This window comes from Peromyscus eremicus, chromosome 15 (genome assembly GCF_949786415.1).
Source record: "Peromyscus eremicus chromosome 15, PerEre_H2_v1, whole genome shotgun sequence".
Taxonomy (NCBI): domain Eukaryota; kingdom Metazoa; phylum Chordata; class Mammalia; order Rodentia; family Cricetidae; genus Peromyscus; species Peromyscus eremicus.
The window spans coordinates 32,298,278-32,321,005 of NC_081431.1; the positions used below are offsets into that span (position 1 = coordinate 32,298,278).

Consider the following 22,728-nt stretch of genomic DNA (forward strand, 5'->3'; position numbering starts at 1 on the left):
CCACGTGGCTCGTGGCTTACCGGCATCTTTACATGCTGCTTGTCATGGCACGGCTGGCAGTGTCTCCCTGACTCAGCTTTCCACTTCCCAGAATTCTCCTCTCTCCTTGTCCCGCCTATACTTCCTGCCTGGCCACTGGCCAATCAGTGTTTTATTTATACAGAATGATATCCACAGCAATTGTACCACAGACATCCTGTGCAGAAAAGGATCAAATATAAAATTCAGAATATGGGTTCTACTGAATGTGTCCTGCTTTGTATCATCATAGAGTCCAAACATCCTTCGGTTGATGAGATGATTCAGTGGGTAAAAACATTTGCTGCCCAGCCTAATGACCCTGGGGTCCCTGGGACCTACATGGAGAAAGGAGAGAAATGACCCCTTATAGCTGGAAGTTTTCTCCAGTCTCACCTGTCCCCCTCCCCCCGCCACCCCACCCTCCATGGTCTCTTGTTTCTTTAGTCCTGCCCAGCCCTGGGGGGGTCCCTCAGCCACTTATAAAATAATCACGCAGAGGCTTAATATTATTTACAAACTGTATGGTCTATGGCAGGCTCTTGCTAGCTAGTTTTTATATCTTAAATTAACCAATCTCCATTAGTCTATGTTTTGCCATGTGCTCTGTGGCTTACTGGACTGCTGGCATGTTGTTCCTTGGGTGGCAGGTAGCGTCTCTCCCCAGACTCTGCCTTTCTCTTTCCTGTCTCTCTCCTTGGATTTCTCGCCTGCCTCTTAGCTGCCTTGCTATAGGCCAAAGCAGTTTATTTATTAACCAATGGGAACAACATATATTCACAGCATACAGAAAGATATCCCCTCAGCAACCCCTGAAAGTTTTTCTGTGACCTCCACATGCAATGTGTATGCATGCACATGTCAAAATACATAGACACAAGTATACACAAATAAATAAATGTTTTTTTTTAACATTCTAATTTGAACCATAGTTAAGTTGAGGACTGTCTATATTCTAAACTTTCTTTGTGTCTTCTTTTATAATCCATGGTTATTTCAAGACCTATTCCCTAATTTCCAAATAATTTGGAATTATATAGAAAGCTTTCTGATACAAATTTATGTATGATTTATTTCTTTTAAAGATTTAGTTTAAAAAAATAAGTGTATATATGTGTGTCTGTGTAGGAGTATGTGCACATGAGTATAGTGCCTACAGTGGCCAGAAGAGGGCCTTGGATCTTCTAGGGCTAGAGTTACAGGGAATTGTGAACTGCCTGATATGGGTGCTGGAACCTAAATGTGGGTCCTCTGTATGAGCAGCAAACACTTTAAAGCACTGAGCCATCTCTCTAGCCTTAAACATCAGATATTTTGAATTTTACTTTACTTGAGTTTTGAATGTCATTGTGTTCTTTAAAAGTGTGCTGGATTTTGTATTAGAAAGTAGCTACATTTCCTGAAGATCAGTTTTTTTTTTTAAATGTGTGTTTTTCATGTTTTCAAAGGGTTGGTCTGCAGTAGTGTTTCCTGGGTTTGACCGTCTGGTTTCTCTAGCATCTCATCTTCCACAGGGTTTCTCTGTGTTTGCTAATAGAATCTTAAATGACTCCCATTCCTATGAAGGCTCTGGGAGTTATTTGGCTTAGAGTATCCTAGATGTTTTCTTTTGCCTGCTAGCCAAAATGGAGTTTTACCTAATGTGTACTGCTATTTACAGAGACTCAAAGAACCCTCGTGAAAATTTCTGGAGCTTTCCCCTCTTGTTGGCTCCTTCTTATCTGGTGTATTATTCTGTAAAGTCTAATGTCTCAGTGTCCTCAAATGCTAGCCTGTGTCTCCTGAATTAAACATGATGTCTCCTTGGATGGTGTCCTACTCACAGTCTGGAAAGAGCCACCAAGCAGGAAGTAACTGTGTAGTCATTCAGTTTTTATTCTCTCACTATCACAGTCCTGTGAAACATGTTACTCATTATCAGAAGCAGTTTTCATATGAATGCATGTCCAGTTTCCTAGAGTTTAGGAAAGAGATGTGTGTCTAAGGCTGCAGAGATACAGTTCAGTGAATAAAGTGCTTGCCATGAACTTTATGGCTTGAGGACCAGAGATGAGACCTCTGGTAGCTACATAAATGTTGGATGGGTGTGATAGATAGCCTATCCATAATCCCAGCAATGGGGCAGGGGTAGAGGCAGGAGATACTTGGAGAAGTCCAGCTAGCTAGATTAGCTGAATCAGCTAATTCTGGGTTCAAGTGAGAGATACAACCTCAAAGATGGAGAGTGATGGAATCAACCTATGATTTCTACATGCATGTGAATAGATGTGCATGTACACCCCATAGAATGTGCACCCATAGACATGACCACTACACACACATACACACACACACATACACACACACACACACACACACACACACACACACACACTACATATTCACCAAAGAAGGGTATGTCTGAATTCCATTATTCTTGTATAGCTTGAGGCAGAAATTACTGATGATTTGCTTAGTGAAAAATTCTTAATTGACTTTCATTTTCTTCTACTGTTTGACTCATAAGAACACGTGAACTTTTAAAAAACCAACAGACACGAATTTATAGATTTCTTTAAATCTATAAATTTATTCTAAAAATAAATCTCTTATTTCTATTTACAAATGATAAATGTCTTGTATGAGCTAATATATTTTTGAATTTTTTTGTTTTAGTGGCAAGGAACAGTCAAGACAAATGAACACTCTGCATCTTTCCTATATGTACATCTTTCCTATGGGTACAGGTTACCATTTGTACCTAGCCTACAATCATTGTACAACACAGATCAGCTTTCTAATGAACCTGAAGTATTTGTTTCTCTGCCACTTAACTTTCCAATGTCAGGTATTCATTATGACAACTCTCCTCTTCAAAGAGGACACCAATGTACACCAATGTACAGTAGTAAATGGACTCAGGCGTTAGTACCGGACTCTGGTGTTAGTACCGTCATCCCAGACAAGTTGTTTTTCTTCATGTCATTCAGAGATCCAGGCTCCTTCCATCTTGCCACCCTAAAGACCTAGTGACCTATTATGATTCTATTCAGCAAGACAAAGGCAAAAGAACATTTAGGAACAGATGTGGGAAATTATATATACCAACTCTAAAAGTGGTATATGCCAGTTCTGTTTATATTCCTTTAGCTCAGTCTTAATCACAGGAACAACATGAGGCACATTGCTACTCATTTGTAAATGAGACTTGGAAATTTAATTTAGCCCCATGCCAGTGGAAAAGAAGGAAGTGTGTTCAGCTGACACACAGCAGGAGGTTTAGGAGCATGTGGATCATTTTTCTTTTTCATGCCTCAGTTCTGTTTTGGAGTATAACATCTCTGAAAGAAACACTTTGTACACAGATTTTCTTGTTTTTAAACCAACCCTTTCAGTTCTCTGTTCTTTCTCTTTTCCCTTTCCTCTCTTCTAATACATTTCTCCTCCTTTCACAGACATTACAATTTCCAAATACTTGGCTTGTCTCTGGACTATCCTAGGGAACCAGAATAAGATAGAATCTCTACGGAACCAGAATAAGATAGACTCTGTACTGCCATCATGAATTTTTAATATTTTATACTATGTACTTAACATTTTATTTAGTAACATATGAAATAATATCAACTGATGACTTTGAAAATGAAAACTGTTTTCAGCAGATTTAGAAGTAATAGGAAATTAAACCCATGGAAAACTTATAGAAAAAAATAGATTAAACTCTTCCTATTCATCACTGGGTGCTTTTAGAAATAAAATATTTCATAAACATTGCCAAATAGAAAGAACTACATTTATTTCTCCCCAACCCCACCCAAACCTAAACCATGAATTAACTGAAGTGCATCTAATTTAATAAGTATTTTTAATCTTGCTGTGTACATTTTTGTATTACTTCTATAATGACTATTTTTATTGTTATTGTATCACTGTGCACTGTGTTCCAGACTGATTTCCTAGCAACTGATAATGTTGTCTGTGGCTTGGTGTGGTTCCACTTCTTAATTAGATGAAAAGAATCACACTACTTACAGTTTAGTAGCACACATAAATGGAAGAAATGGTAGCATCCTTGTAATAAATCAGTGTGTATTGACAGTAGCTAGCATGGGAGATTGTTATCACAGAACTTCTCTAGAATCTGTGTTTCAACTTCTGTATGATCCTGATAAAAACATAACTTTGCATTTTCATTCATTTATTTGGCTTATAAACTAAATTCTCACTGTGCTTGCCACCTATGTTAATGACTTAACATATACATATTATATATAGTTCATGGATGACATAATATAAGCATACTCTTGGTGGTGTAGAGTTGCAATTTCAGTGTATTTGAGAATTTTGAAGGCAAAGAGAATGAGCCATGAATTATATTTGCGAGTGTCTGATTAAGGACTGTGGGTAGGCCTGACATGAATTTTGAAGGATACCTAGAGGTGATCAAGAAGGCAAGGCGTAGTGAAGCTGAAGTGAGTGGCGTTGTGAAGATAGGGAGGTAAAGATTAGTGGTCCTGAGGGAAAAAGAAAGTCATTGGATGTTGTGTGAAGATGTATCACTGTGACTGGTTTTTAATAAAAAGCTGAATGGTCAATAGCTAGGCAGAAGATATATTACAATTAGGTTTTACTAGAGATCAGAATTAGTCAAGTTGTAGACATTGGTAAGGAATGGGACTGATGTGATTACAAATTTGATCTTTTTGAGTGTGGTGTTTCTTTTTTCCTCCTACCAAATGGCTATATCATTTTTGTATTCCTACTAGCAATGTGTGAGATTTTCCAACCTCTAGTTTCTCACAGAACATTGATGTTGCCACTTTTGTGGTTTTGGCCATTCTGATAGGGGAATACTGTTACTTAATTGGTGTTTTAATTGCTGCTTCTTAATGACATATGATGCTGGTATGGTCTGAATGGAAAATTCCCCATAGGTTCACATGTTGAATGGTTTGGAAGAGGAGGTGGTGACCCTTCAGGGTGTGGGGCCTAGTTGGAGACAGATCACTGGGAGCAAGGACTACACTTTGTACCTTGTCCTGGCTCTATCCTATCCTTCTCTCACTTCCCGGCTACCACAATATAGCCAGTTCTCTTCCATCACACCCTCATTGCCATGACAGTCTGTCTTCTATGAGGACTAAAGCCATGGGGTCTGCCAAAATTGGACACCAAATCAATCCTCCTAGACCGTGTTTCTCTCAGGTATTTGCCTCTGCCTGGGACAATTTAGCAATGTAGATTTGTTGAGCATCTTTTAAATGTCTACCCACCATCTGCTTCTCTCTTCTTGAGGCACCTGTTCTGGTATTTTACTCAAGGTGTTTCCTTCCCAATGTCCATATTATTGAATTAGAAGGTTTTTATTTCTCCCAGAACAGTTCTTTTGTATATCATTAGTTCTCTGTGTATTTTGAGAAACACTCCTTTGCCATATATATATATATATATATATATATATATATATATATATATATATATAATATTTCCTTCCTATCTGTACTTGTCTTACCACTCTCTTGACACTGGTTTTTGCTGGGAAGAACTTTTATATGTCTGAAATTAATAAAGATATTCCAACTCTTTTGATGAATGCTAGCATGAAATATCTTTTTCTATTCATTTTCTTTTAATTTATATATGTCCTTCTGCTTAAAGTGGGCTTTACTGTAGGTGACATATAATTGACTTACCTTTTGTGCTGGGGATTGAATCTGAGCATTGTACATATTGGCAAGTATTCTACCAATGAGCTCTGTCCCTTGCCCTTGATTTTCTTTTGAGACATGATCTCAATGTGTATCTCAGGCTACCTTGAACTTACTATGTAGTCTAGGCTTGCCTAGAACTCACAGTCCTCTTACCTAGTCTCCCAAGTGGTGGGATTAGAGGTGTGTACCACCATACTCAGACTATTTTTTGGCCCACTGTGATAACCTCTATCTTTTAGTTGCAATCACATTAAAGGCAATTAAGCTATTGACATTTAATGTGATTACTGATATCACTGGATTAATAGCTACCTTTAAATTAATGTCTCCTATGTATTGTCCTTGTCTTTTTTTTATATTTTGTCTATTCCTTTTCTGCCCTTTTTGTTTTTAATTGAGAATTTTATATGATTCAGTTTTCTCTACTTTCTTAGCATCTCTGTTGTATTTTATCTTTTGAGTGTTTGCTCTAGATTTAGCAATACACACAACTAATTCAAGTCTACTTTTAAATAACACTGTATTTTGTTATGAGTAACTTGAGTACCTTGTAATTTCTATTTCATTTCTATTACTCTATTACAGTGTTTTGGTTTTTTTTTGCCCCCAAGACAGGGTTTCTCTGTATTGTTCTGGTTGTCCTAGAACTTGCTCTGTAGACCAGGCTGGCCTCAAACTCAGAGATTCACCTGCCTCTGCCTCCTGAGTGCTGGGATTAAAGGTGTGTGCCACCACTGCCTGGCTATAGTGCTTTTTGCCTTCAGCATTTCTCCTGGATTCTTTTTTTCAGCACTTGCCCCTTTCTGCTCATCTGTTCTCACAGGGTGTGTACCATTCATTGCAGTCCTTGGTGAAATAATCTCATTTAAAAACAATTCTAAGTCTCTTAAGTTGAGCATCTCTGCCATATCTGAGTCTGGTTCTGATGCTTGTTGTGCCTCTTGAAACTGTGGTATTTTTTTCTTGTCTCTTGTTATGCCCTGTAGTTTTTTTTCCTCATTAACCAGACAAGATATACTACTGTGTGTAGGAAATGACAAATAGGCCTTCCATAACACATTGGGTAAAGTATTGAGTGAGAGAAAATATTCTATTATAGACAGTGATTAGGTCACTATTTTAGTAAGCCCATGCCTCTGGATTTTGTAAGTGTTTCATATCCTTTTCCTCCACATTCTTAGGTGAGCAGAGATGTCTAAAACAGGCTAGAATTAAACATTTTCCTTGAATTGAACATTTTCTTTCGATTGATTTGTTTGGCCCTGAAAAGTCCCCTGAGGATTACGTCCCTATTGACAGCTTCTCCTGGGGGCGCACTATGTGTGATGTTTATAATGATGTTTATAATCTATCAAGTCGACAGGATCTGGAGTCATCTGGACATGCCTATAAGGGACTATTTTGGTTATGTCAATTGATGTGGGAGACCTGTCTTGATTGTGGGTGGGGCTGTTCCTTAGAGATTCTGGACCATATAACATGGTGGAATCAGGCTGAGCATTGGTTGGTTGCATGCACACTTGTTGCTTCTGACTGTTAGGTGCACGCAACAGCTGCTTCAAGCTCCTGCTGCCTTGTCTTCCCCACATGATAATCTGTACCTCGAGATAAACCCACCCTCCCTTAAGTTGCCTTTGTCCGTGTAGCTGATGACAGCAAACCGAGAAGAAAGAGATACCCTGTTAAGAGGACCGGCTGTTGGGCAGACTTCAAATTAGTTGCCCCGCCCCTCTCACCGCCACAGGTGATTCTTATGTAAGAACTGCCTTGAGCTCCTCAAAGCAACACACACACACACACACACACACACACACACGCATGCACACGTAATTGCACACAATGTGGTGGTGTCTTGCTCTTAACTCTCATGGTTTCCACACTGAAGTCCATCTAGCAGTATTTAGCTTTTCCTGCCTCAACACGGAGCATTAGTTTACTCATCTGTAACACCATCAGCTGGGAAACCACACCTCACTGTCCTTGGATAACTATAACATTCCCTGTAATGCCCTAAAGATTGCTTTTTGGAAGCACAAACTAGGTTTCCCTACTCTGAGACTGATTGCCAGTGAGTTTTCTGGTTCTAAGTTTCTACTTTTGTAAAATGGGATTGTTTTTTCTTCACTTGTCTTGCCAGAAATTTTTGGCAGCATCTTTCACTGTGATCTTCCATCTGACAGATGTGTGAGGGGTTTCTTTCTGGCTTTGCTCGTTTATATTTTTACGTGTTGTGGAGATGGATTGAGATGTTTACCTGCCAGACTAGACTCTTGCTACTCTCATTTAGATTCCATAGTCGCTATTGTCTCCCTTTTTGTGATGAGCTGGAGTGCCTATAAAACCTCTTCAGAAAGCCCATCTTTTAAGAGTTGCAACGAGCGTTGCTAATAACTACTCCTGGGCAGCAGGGCGCTGTGGTGTGTGGCTGCCCAACTGGCAGATGCAGTTTCCTGCTAATGAAGAAATGAACACCCCAGAGATGAGAAGGAGTGAGAAGTCTGTTCCTTAGTCAGTGCACTCAACTTCCTGTCTCCATAAGCATCAGATTTTGGAAGCATCTATGTCTTCTCAAGGTCATTCCCAGGACTCACTGGTTCTCAGCACCATGCCTGTTCTTTATTGGAGAAAAGCACCACAGAAACACAAAAGTGAAAATGTTATCAGCTCTGCACTTAGTCTTTTATCAAGAGGATCAGGAGTGTCTTAACCTGCAACCTGCTCTTCCTTCATCTCTAAAGATACCTCTTCTAAATCTGGAAATCACTCCCATCTCCAGAATTCTGACTTGTAGCCAACCCCTAGTTCTATAGACAAGTGGGACTAGATGTTATGACTAAGCTGTCAAGTAACATAGCTAATTACTTAGAGAATCTAAGAATTGGGATGCAGAAAATTAGTGGGATTAAAAATGGAATGAGGTTGTTGGATTTAGCACCACCAAACTCTAGCTCCATGTGTCCAGGCTGTGACCCCTTAGGCAAGTGTATTTTTCCTCTCACTTTTCCTCAACCTGTATAATTGAGAAAATAATAGCACCCATCTCATATGGTTTTCGTTTTGAGTTCTTAATGAGACTGGCACAGGATCAGGGATCAACAATGTGTTCTGTTTTATGCAGGTCTTTAAATTCCCAGGGGCGTGCCTCGAAAGCCTTTGAAATCTTGTCTGACAATGGCTTTTTGAGATCCATCAATGCAGGTCTTGAGTCTGCCAGCAGGAGTTCATTCATTGATTATTTTAAGCCGCCTATTTGTGGAACCACATGTGAAGAGAAAGAAAATAGCCTCTTTTCCATTTCTGGTACTCTACCTCACTAAGTGAGGACGTGGCTGCCTTTTCAGAGATGCAGGAGTAGGAAAGAGATACTTTTTAACCAGCTTTTAAAAACTAAAACTATATGTATATACATTCCTTAAAGTCATATACACATACACATTTAAGATCTCTCTCTCCCCCACATATATATGTATGCATATATGTATATATACACATACATGTATAGACTGACTTTAAGATATATATGTATATATATATGTGCATGTATAAGTCATTTGGTAACGGTAAAAGACACTTATCAAAAGACATTTTACCTTTTGATAAAATCTTTTGATTCCATCCCTCCTGGTCCCTGATTCCCTGTTTCCTGAGGTACCCACTTTCAACCCTTGTAGCTATTGCATTTGGTACTTGTCTCTCTGTCTCTCTATAATATAGTTATACTGCTACTTCTTGACACTTAAAATTATTGAATTTTTATTTGACTTTGTAATGTGGAGGAAGAAAACTTAGAAGTCCTCACATCACTCTCTTATACCTACATGCACACACACACACACACACACACACACACACACACACACACACACATATTTGATTCTAAACACAGTTGGAGAGGGGAAGAGGAGGGATAAGTTGCACTAAGAATGTTTGAAAAAGTCATAGGGAAATATTTTATATTTATTTAAAATTACATATAATATAATACACACACACACACACACACACACACACACACACACACACACACACATATATAACTGAAGTTGAAGCGGGGACAATGCTCCTCCCCCAAACTATAGACTATCTAACAAAACCTCAATGACAAGCATGGGAAACCTTTGACTTATTGTTTGGGGGAGTCCAAGAGACCCCTCTGATCCCCCAAAAAGCCAATATAGGCTACCACCATTGGCCTTGGTGCCTTCCAGAAAAAGGGGTGCAACCTTACTGCTGAAGACCCCGCACAGATCCTGGTTTTCATTTTTTCTTTAAATTGCACCCCCGTTTTGTATACTTTACAAGGCACCTAAAAGACAAAAGGAGTTTAAATATTCTGGGATTTAGCAAGTCAATAGTCAGATTTTTCTACTGTCACACTTATTGATAAATTAGAATTCTAGGTTAAATATTTTTTCCTTCAAAATTTTGAAACAATTTCTCTGTTGCTTTTGGGTTTCCAATTTGCTTCTGGGAATGCCAAGGTGGCCACGCCTCCCAACCATCTTCATGCGGCTTCCTATTTAGTCTCCTCTGGCAGAATTTTTGGAACATTCTGTTTCTAGTGGTTTGAAATCTTACGCTGACATGACAAATTGCACATGTTTTCACTGCGTGCTGGCACTTGCTGAGTTCATTCAACTTATAAATTCATATCTTTCACTTTGGAAACATTTTCTTGAATAGGATCTTCTTAACCCCTGAACATTTCTGCATGGGCTTTTCTCTCCAGGACACCATTTTTTTCAGACTTTGTATCTTCACAGTTATTTATCTGGTTTTTAAAGATATTTTTCTATTGTTTTCCAGAAGGATTCATCAACGTCATCTTTGACCTTTCTACTTACATTTTCATCTCTGCTCTACTTTGTCTGAGTGTTTCTGTGGTGTTTGATTCTTTCATGAATCCAAAGACTTCTTTTTCTTCAAGGATATTAATAAAAATAGTGAAATTTTATGCCTTTCAATATGTTTGCTGTGTGTAACTCATAGAGCTACAATGCTATATAACATTTCTATTAATGGTAGGCTGCATATATATATATAAAACGGTGGTCTCCTGAGATCATTATGGAACTTAAAAATTCCTAAAGCCCAGTGATGTCATAGCCTTCACAACACCACGGTGAAACTCCTTCTTCATGTTTGTAGTGATGCTGTTGTGAGACTGCCCACTCCTCTGTCAGGGCTAGGAGGGTATCACATATTCAATTACGTATGTGCTAGAAACTTTGTAATGGTAATAGATGACCGCGTTACTGATTTATTTACTAAGAGCTATTTTATTTCTTTTTCTATTCATAAAAAGTGTCAAGGGGCTGGGTTACAATTCAGTTGGTAGAGTGCTTGCCTTGCCTCACCGTTCCTGAGTTTGAGCTCCAGAACTCACAGGCAAAAAGTTGAACGTGGTGTTGCATGCTTGCAATCTCAGTGCTGAGAAATCAGAAATGGATGGACCCTGGGACTTGCTGACCAACTGACTAGTTTAGCCTACTTAGATAGTTCTAGGCTAACAATAGAACTTATTGATAAAGAAGAAAAGGGAGGGTCAATGGTGCCTGAGGAGCAACACCTGAGGTTGTTTTGGATGTCCACATGCATGTACACACATGAACATGAACACCTCTATACACATGTTTTATGTCAACCATAAAAACTTATTCTGTCTTAGACTGGCTGCAATATTACATATCTCCTGTTGATTACATCTCTTGTTTACATCAGGAGGCCCCATTGAGACACTGCCTTGTGCCACTTACTTTATATAAACATACTCTGTAATGATTACATTGCACAGTGATGAATTCTATACATAACACATTTCTCAGACTATGTTCCCATGGTTAAGTGAAACATGGCTGTATTTAGAAGTATTTTTGTGATATACCTGCTTTTCTCTCTTGGTTGGAAAAGTATCTCATGAATAAGTAGGTTTGTAACCCTTTTACTTATTATATAGGTAATCAGCAGACTGGTGTGATAGTAAACAAGAAGCAAAGGAAGCTAGAGAGAAACAGGAAAAGGGCCTGGAATATGAGCCTTCCCTTTAGTGTTAAGATACCTTGCCCCTTGAATTGGTTAGTTTTTTTTCCCCTGCAAACTGTGTAGTGACAATTGTGTTTGTTTATGATACAGGTCTGAGGACCATTGGTGTTATCACAAAGCTGGATCTCATGGATGAAGGAACTGATGCCAGGGATGTGCTGGAGAACAAGCTGCTGCCTCTTCGAAGGGGTAATGAACTGTGGTTTCTACAGGCCTGCCTTTTATAATATGGCAGAGACATGACTGGCGAGCCACAGGGAAGCTTGGCTTTACTGCTTCCTCTGTTATAAGGGAGTGATTTATTATTAGCTATACTTTATAGGGAATGGCACAATGTTCCCGAGTGTTGTATTAAGGAACGTTTCAAAAGGAGAACTATTTCTTAAAATAACAGGAACAGGAAAACAGGGGAAGGAAGGAGCTTGAAGGAAGGTTATAAATATTCATCATAGGCTACATAAATATACACCATCCTGTTTTAAGTCAGATATTTACTTGCCTGCTACATGATACTATTGTTGAGATATAGCTTCTTAAAGCATATAGAGCTTTAAAAGGTGAGGGATATTATTCTGTTGATTTCAACAATTTATCAATAGCCAAACCAGTGGCATTTATTGGATAGTGAGTTCTTGGATTAAATGTTGTAAGGAGACTCAGTCTTTAGGCCTTAAAATTAATTTTGCCTGTTAGAGAGCCTTGAAGTTTCTCAAGAATAAATAACAGGAAATGTACCAAATCCCATAGGTTTGTGTTTCATTTCAGGCTACGTAGGGGTGGTCAACAGAAGCCAGAAGGACATAGATGGGAAGAAGGACATTAAGGCGGCCATGTTGGCAGAAAGGAAATTTTTTCTTTCTCACCCGGCTTATAGACATATTGCTGATCGTATGGGGACCCCCCACCTCCAGAAGGTCCTGAATCAGGTAAAATTATTCTTTCAAGCAGTAAGTACAATTATGAAATGTGTAGATTATTAGAATTAACATTTCTTATTTTAAAATTATTTTTTCCCAGATAAGACATTCTGCTTTTGATAATTTTAAAAGTTGATATTTAGACCCACACAATTACCTTTTTCATTGAATTGAATTCACCTCAATATTGTTGACAGTATTCAAAGCAAAAACACTTACTGATTTAGGAACAGCAAGCAAGAGATTTAGAACAGGAGACACATGTGTGAGCATGAACACTCACAATACATAGTATCTCAAGTTAGACTTATGCAGCTCTGACAAGGTAGTCTCTTCGGATCTGTTTCAAATGCCAAGCTGTGATGGTTAGGTTAGATTTTTCCATTAACTTTTTTATGGTTTTGCTAAATCTTTATTGGTTTCTTAATTTAAAATATTGAAACAATAAATCTTGATGAAGTAATCATTGATTTCCACTAATCCAAAACACCTTTTCCATATAACACACTCACTCAAAATAAATAGAATTGGAGTTGGTGTTCAGCCTACCATCTCCCATAAATCACATACACCTTTTCCATAAGTCCTCAGTAGACTTACTTACATATCTTCTTTCCATATGGGAGCTGAACGTTGTGGCAAGCATGGGTGGTCATAGGATAGAGGCTTCCTTCTTGACTTTCCATTGTACTGACTTTATATTGTGAGTAGCTTCTGTCACAAATATCCTAATAATTTCTATATGGACTGTTCTCTATGTCTATAATCTGTCAATGAGTCAGGTAGTCACAAACGTCCTAATGTTGGCCCAATGAAGGAATCAGTGAAGGTTGTCATGGTAACAGCAGCTGATACTGTATCTAAAGCACTTGGGTGAAACAACGGAGTAAGTTGTAGAAAATAAAGATCAGTAGTATACTTTTAAGTGATGTAATAGACTACCATAAATTTATGCATTTTAATTAAGGGCAAATGAACATTTAGAAGCCACAAGGCAGCATTTGACTCAATCACTTAAGACACCAATTCAGCCATCCCAGCACTTAGGAGGCAGAGCCAGGCAGATCTCTGTGAGTTTGAGGCCAGCCTGATCTACAGAGCAAGATCCAGGACAGGCACCAAAACAACACAGAGAAACCTTGTCTCAAAAAACAAAAACAACAACAAGAAGAAGACACCAATTCATTTTAAAGAGCAACACAAGCCAGTCATGCAAGAACTACAATATTCTACCAATGAAGCCAGTGCTGGTCACACTTTCTAGGTTGCTGTCTTCATATCTGTATTGGCCTAAAAAAATGATAAAAAGATTGAAAAATATCCTAGGGGAAGTTCACTAATACAATTGGACATATGTTAGAAATAAAGTAGGTTTTGAGTAGTAGAAAACCAGAAGGGCATGATTAGCCATTTAGATTACAGGTGATCACCAAGTTTGGACATCACTGAATTCATGTTGAATGGAATTTGACTGGATTGTGAACTGAAGATCTTTCCTTTCCTATATAATCGCTCTCTGTTGCTTCACATATATTCACTCTGTGTTAGAAATCGGGATAACTTCATCAGTGGTGCGATGTATACCTGTGACTCTGAGAGATAGCTGGTATTGCAGAATGGAAAATGGTGGATTTTTTTTTGAGGGACTGAGAGGAATACTACTGTGGCTGGAAGATGTGGAAAAGGGTGTGTGGATAGTGAGAGATAAAGTTGGAAAGGTGACCAAAGCTAGGGCCACTAATGTTCACAAGCAGAAATAAAGGATTTTTGCTATTATCCTGAGGAGAGAGATTTCTTCAAAAGATCCCTGATAAAGGTAATAAAAGGGTCAGATTGGTGAGTTAAAAAGCATTTGTAAACCACAGGCAGGAAGATTAATTGTAGACCAGTTAGGATTAAAATTGGGGAGATCAGTTAAGAGTAAAGTGGAAAAAATAGGGTAGTTTGGTCTTTGTTAGGGCTAGTAGAGTTGAGAAATGTTGATGAGAACTGAGAACTCAAGATGAGCTTGTGATGGGTGATGGAGAACTCTTTGATGAGCAACTAGGTTAACTCCCATGGTCCCAGCCTGTTAAGATGTTGGAGACCTGTAGGAGAAGATGAGTGTGTTAGTTGCCTTTCATTGATATGATAAAATAACAACTTACAAGGAAAGGAGATTTATTTTGGCTCATGGGTTCAGAGATTTCAGTCCATGGTCACTTTATTCTATTGTGTTGGACCCGTGGCAACACAGTACATCATGCTGGAAGCTCATGGAAGAAAAGGCTGCTCACTTCCTGGTGTCTAGGAAGGAAATGAAGGATCAATGTCTCAATGTCTTTCAAGGGCATGCTTCTAGCAATCTGATTTCTTCCCACTAGCCATATGTCCTCACTGTCCTAACAACCTTCCGACAGTTGCACAGGTTGGTGACCAAGCTTTTAACATGTGGGTGCTTGAGAACACCACAGGTCCAAACTGTAGCTGTCAGGTAGTTCATTTGGCTGTGTTGAAGCTGGGTGTCATTTATAGATCCAGGAGATGGCTAAATGCATCTGCCCACAGAATGTATAGGGAGTCCTGTTTGGAGATAACCTGTTAGCAGGAACAGTTGTTTGAATATTTACCAAATCCACAGACAGAATGAGATACCTTAAGATAGAACATTTACTGAGCTGAGAAGAGGTATAGGATCCATTGTTGAAAATTTCAGTGTTATCTGTCTGGTGAGAAGGATTGTTACAGGAGTTGCGGGAGGCACCTGGAAAATGATTCGGAAAAATTAGAGGAGCTGGGGTTATGGAAGTCAAGGAGAAACCTGTTTTAGAAAGTCAAGAGGGGATCCAATGTCGCTCTACTATTGAGATGTTCATTGAGCACAAACAGAGGCAAGTGTTCCTATTTTCTGACAGCCCACGTGGCATCAGGCGACTGCTGTTGTTCACCATTGCTGTTATTAGGTTTAGGTCCTTGTCTTTGATGACATTGGTACTGGGAATGCACTTCTCTTCATTCTATTGTTTGCTCCTTCATGGCCACAGCAGCAGTACCTGTCCAGGAACCAAGACATTTCATATTTGTTAGTAGTGAGTGATGGAGCCACCAACCGCTGACAATTAGGTGACCATGGGTTAATTGAATGCTTATATTCATTCAAATAACCTGAGATAAACAAAAAGACATGTTAAAATAATTCAGTTAGTCTTGACTTACTTACTTATTTATTTTTTGTTTTTTGAGATAGGGTTTCTCTGTGTAATTTTGGTGCCTGTCCTGGAACTCACTCTGTAGACCAGGCTGGCCTCGAATTCACAGAGATCTGCCTGGCTCTGCCTCCTGAGTGCTGGGATTAAAGGCATGTGCCACTGCCACCCAGCGACATATTTATTCTTATTAGTATTCACTTATTTTTCTTTTTCCCTTGCTTTCAATTGTTTGTCATTTTTCCTGTGTTTTTCTGCCTCTTTGTTTTTATTACCAATATGTTACTTCAGTGGGTCAAGAATCTTGGTTTCTTTTAATTCAGATTTTTAAAGCCTCACTGTAGAAAGAACACGTGACAGAAAACTGGCACTTGTGTTTCTTGCTCAAGTTTGCCTTTAATTAAACATATACCATTGGATAGATTCTTCTGGAAGCATTTGTCCTACTGAATTTGAGGTGCAAACTGATGGCAGAGGCATTGCCAATCAAATGACTGGGTAGGGATGTCAGTGGCAGGGAGATATCCCTTGCTTAGTCATGGACCTTTTAAAGCCACCTCCTTGAAGGCATAAATGTGACCAGTCAGAGCTAGATGGCCCTGGGAGATGGAGGAAATTGAAGGAGCTTGCCTGAGACCCAGAGTGCAGAGAAAGTTAGCAGCTGGCAGCTCCCTGTAGCACCTTTGACCACCTGTGCACCATCAGGATGCTCATCCAGTTGGTAAGAAAAACATCAGGTAGTGCCCGAGATGTCTCTAATACATATGTACTCTTTTGAGACAGGGTTTCTTTGTGTAGTCCTAGCTGTCCTGGAACTTGCTCTGTAGACCAGGCTGGCCTCCAACTCAGAGATCTGCCTGCCTCTGCCTCCCGAGTGCTGGGATTAAAGGTGTTAAATGTTCCTTTCTGTGTACAGCAATCTAAATTACCCCAATGCTGACGTGGTATAGTGCAGTCCCACTAGTAATTTCAGGTACATTGTAGCAGGGTGTGGGAGGACAAAGAAAAAAAGATAACCCAAGTGAGTAACTAATTGAAGGACTTTTGAGCATCTCCAAAAGGCAGTGGGGAAGAGAGGACACTGCTTTGTCATCTCCGCTGACGCAGTCCATTGCAAATGTGCATGTGAGTTCTGAGGGGCGATGACCAGGGTGACAGCGGAGGCTGAAGTTTGTCATGAGCTGATCTGCACTCTTACACACGTGTCTGTGTTTGCTGTGTTTTATTTAGCAACTTACCAACCATATTCGAGATACCCTACCCAACTTCAGGAACAAACTCCAGGGACAGTTGCTCTCCATCGAACATGAAGTCGAAGCCTTCAAAAACTTCAAACCGGAGGACCCCACGAGGAAGACAAAAGCTCTGCTGCAGTGGGTCACCTCTCCCTCTCTTTGCTCATTTGAAGCCGTTTGCTTTGCCTCCATCTGTTGGTTGTGCTGATTTCTAGAAGCAGCAAGCAGCGCACATGAGGTTCTATACAGTGCCCCTTGAATCATTCCGTTTTCTCAAGGAACACTTGTGGATTTTACTGTTGTTATAAGTTTAACCAGTTGTCCATCTGCATGGATTCAGTCAGGGGGTAAAACTAGCAGTGATACTTCAGGAGAGTTTTTCTCCCTTTGCCTCAGAAGTAGGTAGAGATGAGCATCTCATTTATATTTTAGAACTGAATCTGTAGATGCCACTTGGTTATCTTTATTTCAAGTTCTCATGTGATTTGCCTGTGTGTATACTTCAGTAGAATGAGAACAAAATATTAATTAAAAACTATAGAGAATAAGGCCACATTTCAATTGCTTTTTTTTTATATTTTTGGTTGTGAGCCTAGCCTTTAATGGCTGAGCCATTTTGGGTTGGGGATTTAGCTCAGTGGTAGAGCGCTTGCCTAGCAAGCGCAAGGCCCTGGGTTCGATCCTCAGCTCCAAAAAAAAAAAAAAAGGCATCAGTTGCTTATTTTTCTTTCTGGTAATGATTTTAATATGGCTGTTTAAACTTCAAGCATAAAAACTCCTGTAGGACTTTTACTCCTTCATGAACTTCCTGGGTTGGTAGGGTAGGATAGTAGGATAGCAGAGTTGCTAGAGAACACTCTCTCCTTTCATCTCTCTGTTGACCCCTCTTGACCTCAATTGTCCCTTTTTCTTGTGCTTCAAGTTACACTAGGTCTGTCTCAGTTGGAAGACTGCTGCTTAGTATTCCTATACACCTACATTGCCTGTCAATGATGATAGTTGATGCCTCTTATAGTTCTCTCTCTCTCTCTCTCTCTCTCTCTCTCTCTCTCTCTCTCTCTCTCTCTCTCTTTCTCCTTACGTATATTTGTGTGTATTGTATATGTATGTGGGGGGGCATGAATGTGTGTGAGGGTGTGTTAGTGTAGATCAGAGGTCAACATTGGATGTCTTCTTTGATTGCTGCCCATCTTAATTTTTTTGAGACAGGATCTGTCACAGAACCCAGAGCTCATCAATTTAGCTAGACTAGTTGTCCAGCAAGCCAAAGAGACTCTCCTATCTCCCCCACTACTCTTACTCGTGTAGCAAACATTTTACCAACTAAACCACTTCCCTGGCCCATTTTGTGGCATCTTTATTGCTTGCACCTCAAAGCAAAATTAATTCCCTTATTTTTCACGTAACCAATCTTTAGTATGTAAACTTCATTTCTTCCTGCATCTTCGCTGTGTATGGGGTGGTCCCAATATGCTTCACAGTCAGCAGTGAGGAGAGACAAGGATGAAACTTGATTCAACACTACTTAGTAAGTTGGTGCTGGGCCAAAATTCTGGAGTCTGACGCCAGGTGGTTTACTTTAGCCATATTTAAGCACAGCACAATTTTGGGAAAAAGTTTCCTGATGACAATTAGCTCAGTCCCAAGTGTACAACAAAGCTTAAGACATGTTTACATTGAAACTCTTTACAAAGTACATATGGCATCTTCCATAAAGATCAGTTCTGATGACTCAGGAGCAATGCTCAAGATAAGGGTCTAGGGAGAATGACTGAGGTAAACATAATGCTGTGGGAGTCAGGACTGGCCTGGACCTAAGATAACATAGAAATACTTAGGCCGTTATAAAGTACAAGTGATATCTCTCATAAGGATGGGTTTTATTGACTGAGAAGCAATGCTCAAGGTTTAGAGGAGAAAAGCCTGGGATAAACAAACATAATATTCTGGGGGATTCCAGTAAAGCCTGGCCCTACAGATAGCAAAAGATCACCAGTCATAAACTACATTCTTTCCCAGCATTCAAACATCTCCTTCCTTTGAAGAGACAAGCCTGAGTGTTTAACTTTCCTGGATTCTCCAGTGCTTATCTGTGTACACAAGGACCTCTTACCCTCTACACCTCACAATAGTTTCATCCTTATACTTGTTTGATTTCTTCCCTATGTGGTGGGTGAGATTTGACTTTCTGTTCTAGCAATTCTTTTTTGCCATGGTTGTCCAGCTTTAGCATGGCAATAAACTCCTTCTGGGGTGAGTGCCCACATGGACAGCGATGCCATTAGAACTTTCCTGCTGTACTCATCCAGTGTAAGTGACATATTTCTTCCTGTAAACCTGGTCTACTTTGCTAATCTGATTTCTTCTATGGTGTCCTCCTACACCTTGAACTTCAGCATCCACTCAGATGGGCATAGATCTGGCACTGTACTACTGTCTCAGCTCTTTGGGAGGGGGAGACATAATCTTTCTTCAAATGTGAGGGGATGCTTTGAAATGCATTCTGTAGTTTTTGCTTTGGTCAGAAGTAAGATATTGTTTGTGATATTAAGCAAGATATCACAAAGGTATTGAACTCATTTTGGTGTTTGTTGTTCCAGTGATGGCCACAAAAGGATATTTAATTCTGTTTTTTAAGTGAAGATATTTCTAAATATTTAAAATATTTTAGTGGCATCTTAATTAAATCATATTATATTTCACTTAAAAATAATACTGTACCAAAGAAGAAAAAAAATTAAGAGTAGAATTCTTCCCACATCTATCTATGTCTTCTTGACTTTGGTTAAACTCATAAAATTCTTCAAGTTACATAGAAAAGAAATACATTTATATTGAGGTCATACATTATTATCTCAACATCCATCTGAAGCTAGGATGTAAAGACTGGTCTTTGCCTCTGTGACTTCATGGGTCTTGACTGAAGACTATTTCACCATTAGATCGTTGACTAGACTGTTGGTTCATCTTCTTCTTGTGCTCCTGCCTTTCCCAACATGCCCCTTCATTCCTTCCTCCTGCCATTCTTCCATGCACTCTACTCAGACTCTGGCTCTGCATTACCTACCATGGCGTCAGCAGTGAATGGGAACCTTTGTACTCGAGAAGAGGGTCATGAAGACATATATGTAAATGATGGATTGTGTTAGACTCTACTAATTCTATTTATCATAAGGAGAGAATGTTGGAGCCCAGAAGAGGAGTCAGGTATATGCGAGGAGAAGTATTACTTCTCAGGGGAAGTGAATGCTCAATGCCCTGAAGTATGAGGAGAGTGTGTTAGGTTTAAGGAGTAGAGTAAGAGAATAGAGTGAAGCTTATTTCAATACCACCAACTGGAGGGTATGGGAAGAAGTGACGGAGATGGAAGTTTGTAAAAAATTTCTAGTGTTTTACAGCATATGCCACAACTTTACAGATGTTTAACAAAAACCACTAAAAACATTAGCTGACACCGGAACATGGCTAAGTCATTTGTAATTACTTTAACCCATTATAGCCAATAAATTTATTGACAATAAAAAGATACAAGTTACAATAAAAATATACAAGTTTCAGAAGATTAGAAAATATTTTTCTATTAGATTTTGAATTTGAAAGTAGTAGCTCTAGTATGTCAGAATTAGAATGTCTAAACCTAAGTTATCACAAATGGAATACTTTTCTTCTTTCTCTTTTATTTTAACCAGTTAGTCTAAGATAATTAATTACTTCATAGCACAAATAGTTATTAAGCATTTCTTATATGTTGCTCATGTAGAGATAAACTGAGTGTGAGCCCTTGTCCTCAGGGGAGTGACTGACAGGAAAACAAATAGTGGTGATGTGATCTGTTAAAGTATTTTGTAGAAGTAGGCTGAAGAAGAAGAAGACCCCTTCATCTAGGCAGTAGTAGGTGATGGTGGTAGCTGAGGACCACTGATCATGAGGGGTTTCTTGAAAGACTGCTTGAGCTGAGTCTTTAGAACAGAAGGAAATTAGCCAGGCAGGGAATGGAGTCAATAGTGCTGTAAATGCCCCCAAACAAGAACAAAAACACAGGGGCATGGTACATTTGTGAACTGGCCAGTATATTCTTTGTGTTTGAATTAGAAGGTATATGTGGATGGGCAAGAGACAGGCCTCGAGAACAGCCAGGGCCATAGCATGAAGAATCCTAGATAACAGATTAAACCCAACTGTGGGAATCTACAGAAAAGCAAGTCAGAGCTAGTTGTGGAGGAGTCTGTGATGACAGGTTTGTATGACTATGGCAGTGTAAGGTCTGACCTGAACAGAATTCTAGAATCAGAACGGAATCTAGAGGTGCTCTAGTATCTAAAAAGAAGTTGCTGAGGCCGGAGCCAAGGCATGAGAATCAGCAGGCTCAGGACTGAGAGAAGTTAAGTGGTTCATGTTTTAGATGTGTTGATCCAAGACAGCTAAGAAAGAAAATACATGCCCAGCACACAGTTGCATGTGTGGGCAAGGTACTCCTATGAATCATGGCATCTGAAGGTGCAGAAAATTGTATATGGTAACTTTTGATGTTCTGGCCACCCTTAGACAACCCAGCACAAATTTAGAGGATGAGGGAGAAAGACTGAGGTTTCCATAGTTGGAAGGAGAAAAGGAGCCAATGCCCTGTGAGGGGTTTGAGTGGCAGGAGCTGTGAGTGGGCCAGTGTGATGTCACAGGAGTAGATGCTCACTTGGCTATTCTATTTAAGATTTATTACATAACTTTAATTTTTAATTCAAGTGTTCCTTAAATACCATTTCATGCTATAACCACAATGAACAGAACACACTTAAAGAGAAAGATATTTAAAATATTTACTCTAGTGAAAATGTCTAAAATAAATCTCAGCAACTTGTGGTCTTGTAATGGCCTTCTCGACTTGACCAGTAGGTGCCACTAAGAACACCAGAAAAGGAGTCTAAGCTATCCCCTCTGTAGAATCAGGCAAGAACAACAGGAGAGCGAGGGAACTTTAACTGACTTTAACTCAGGCTTATTTCTCTTTCTCAACTCTAGGATGGTCCAGCAGTTCGCTGTGGACTTTGAGAAGAGAATCGAAGGGTCGGGGGACCAAGTCGATACACTAGAGCTCTCTGGCGGTGCTAAAATCAATCGCATTTTCCACGAACGCTTTCCCTTTGAGATAGTGAAGGTTTGTTCTTTTCTCCCTTTGCTCTATGTCATTTCCAAATTCTCTTTTGCAGCTCTTCTGATGTAATATGATGTGTTGGGACCAATAACGTTCTTGGAATAAAATCCTTTGTACTCAAAATATTCTTTTCTGATTTTAGTGAGGTCATATAGATTACTCAAGAAATAATGCTTGAGTTTTTCCACAACATTTATCAGTTTTCTAATTTAAAGTATTTCTGAGACTCTCCTGTGGGCCCAAGTTCTAGGGATCAAGATAGAGAAGGGTCTAATTTGTCTATTGTGGAAACACAGAAAATGGAAAAATAGACAAATTAAGAAAATGTCAAGTGTTATTATGGTAGCATGATGTGAAAGTGCCTTTTCATGGGCTGTTTAGATGGTTCTCTCTGAGAGAAGGACAGCATTAGAAGGTCAGTGCTATGAAGATCTCTGGGGAGAGATTGACTCAGGGAAGACGCTGTGTCCTCCTGTGAAGCCACAGAACAGG

The 22,728-nt window shown here is 39.4% G+C and overlaps 1 protein-coding gene across 5 annotated transcripts in view; it reads left to right on the plus strand.

The window, feature by feature from the left end:
- Dnm3 (dynamin 3) overlaps positions 1 to 22,728 on the plus strand; it is a 489,100-nt gene that overhangs the window by 151,970 nt on the left and 314,402 nt on the right. For all 5 annotated transcript variants that reach the window (XM_059280851.1, XM_059280854.1, XM_059280855.1 and 2 more), the window contains exons 5-8: positions 11,841 to 11,939; positions 12,516 to 12,676; positions 17,083 to 17,225; positions 22,104 to 22,239. In XM_059280851.1, coding sequence (XP_059136834.1) covers positions 11,841 to 11,939; positions 12,516 to 12,676; positions 17,083 to 17,225; positions 22,104 to 22,239 — 539 coding nt within the window. The remainder of the gene's footprint in view (positions 1 to 11,840; positions 11,940 to 12,515; positions 12,677 to 17,082; positions 17,226 to 22,103; positions 22,240 to 22,728) is intronic.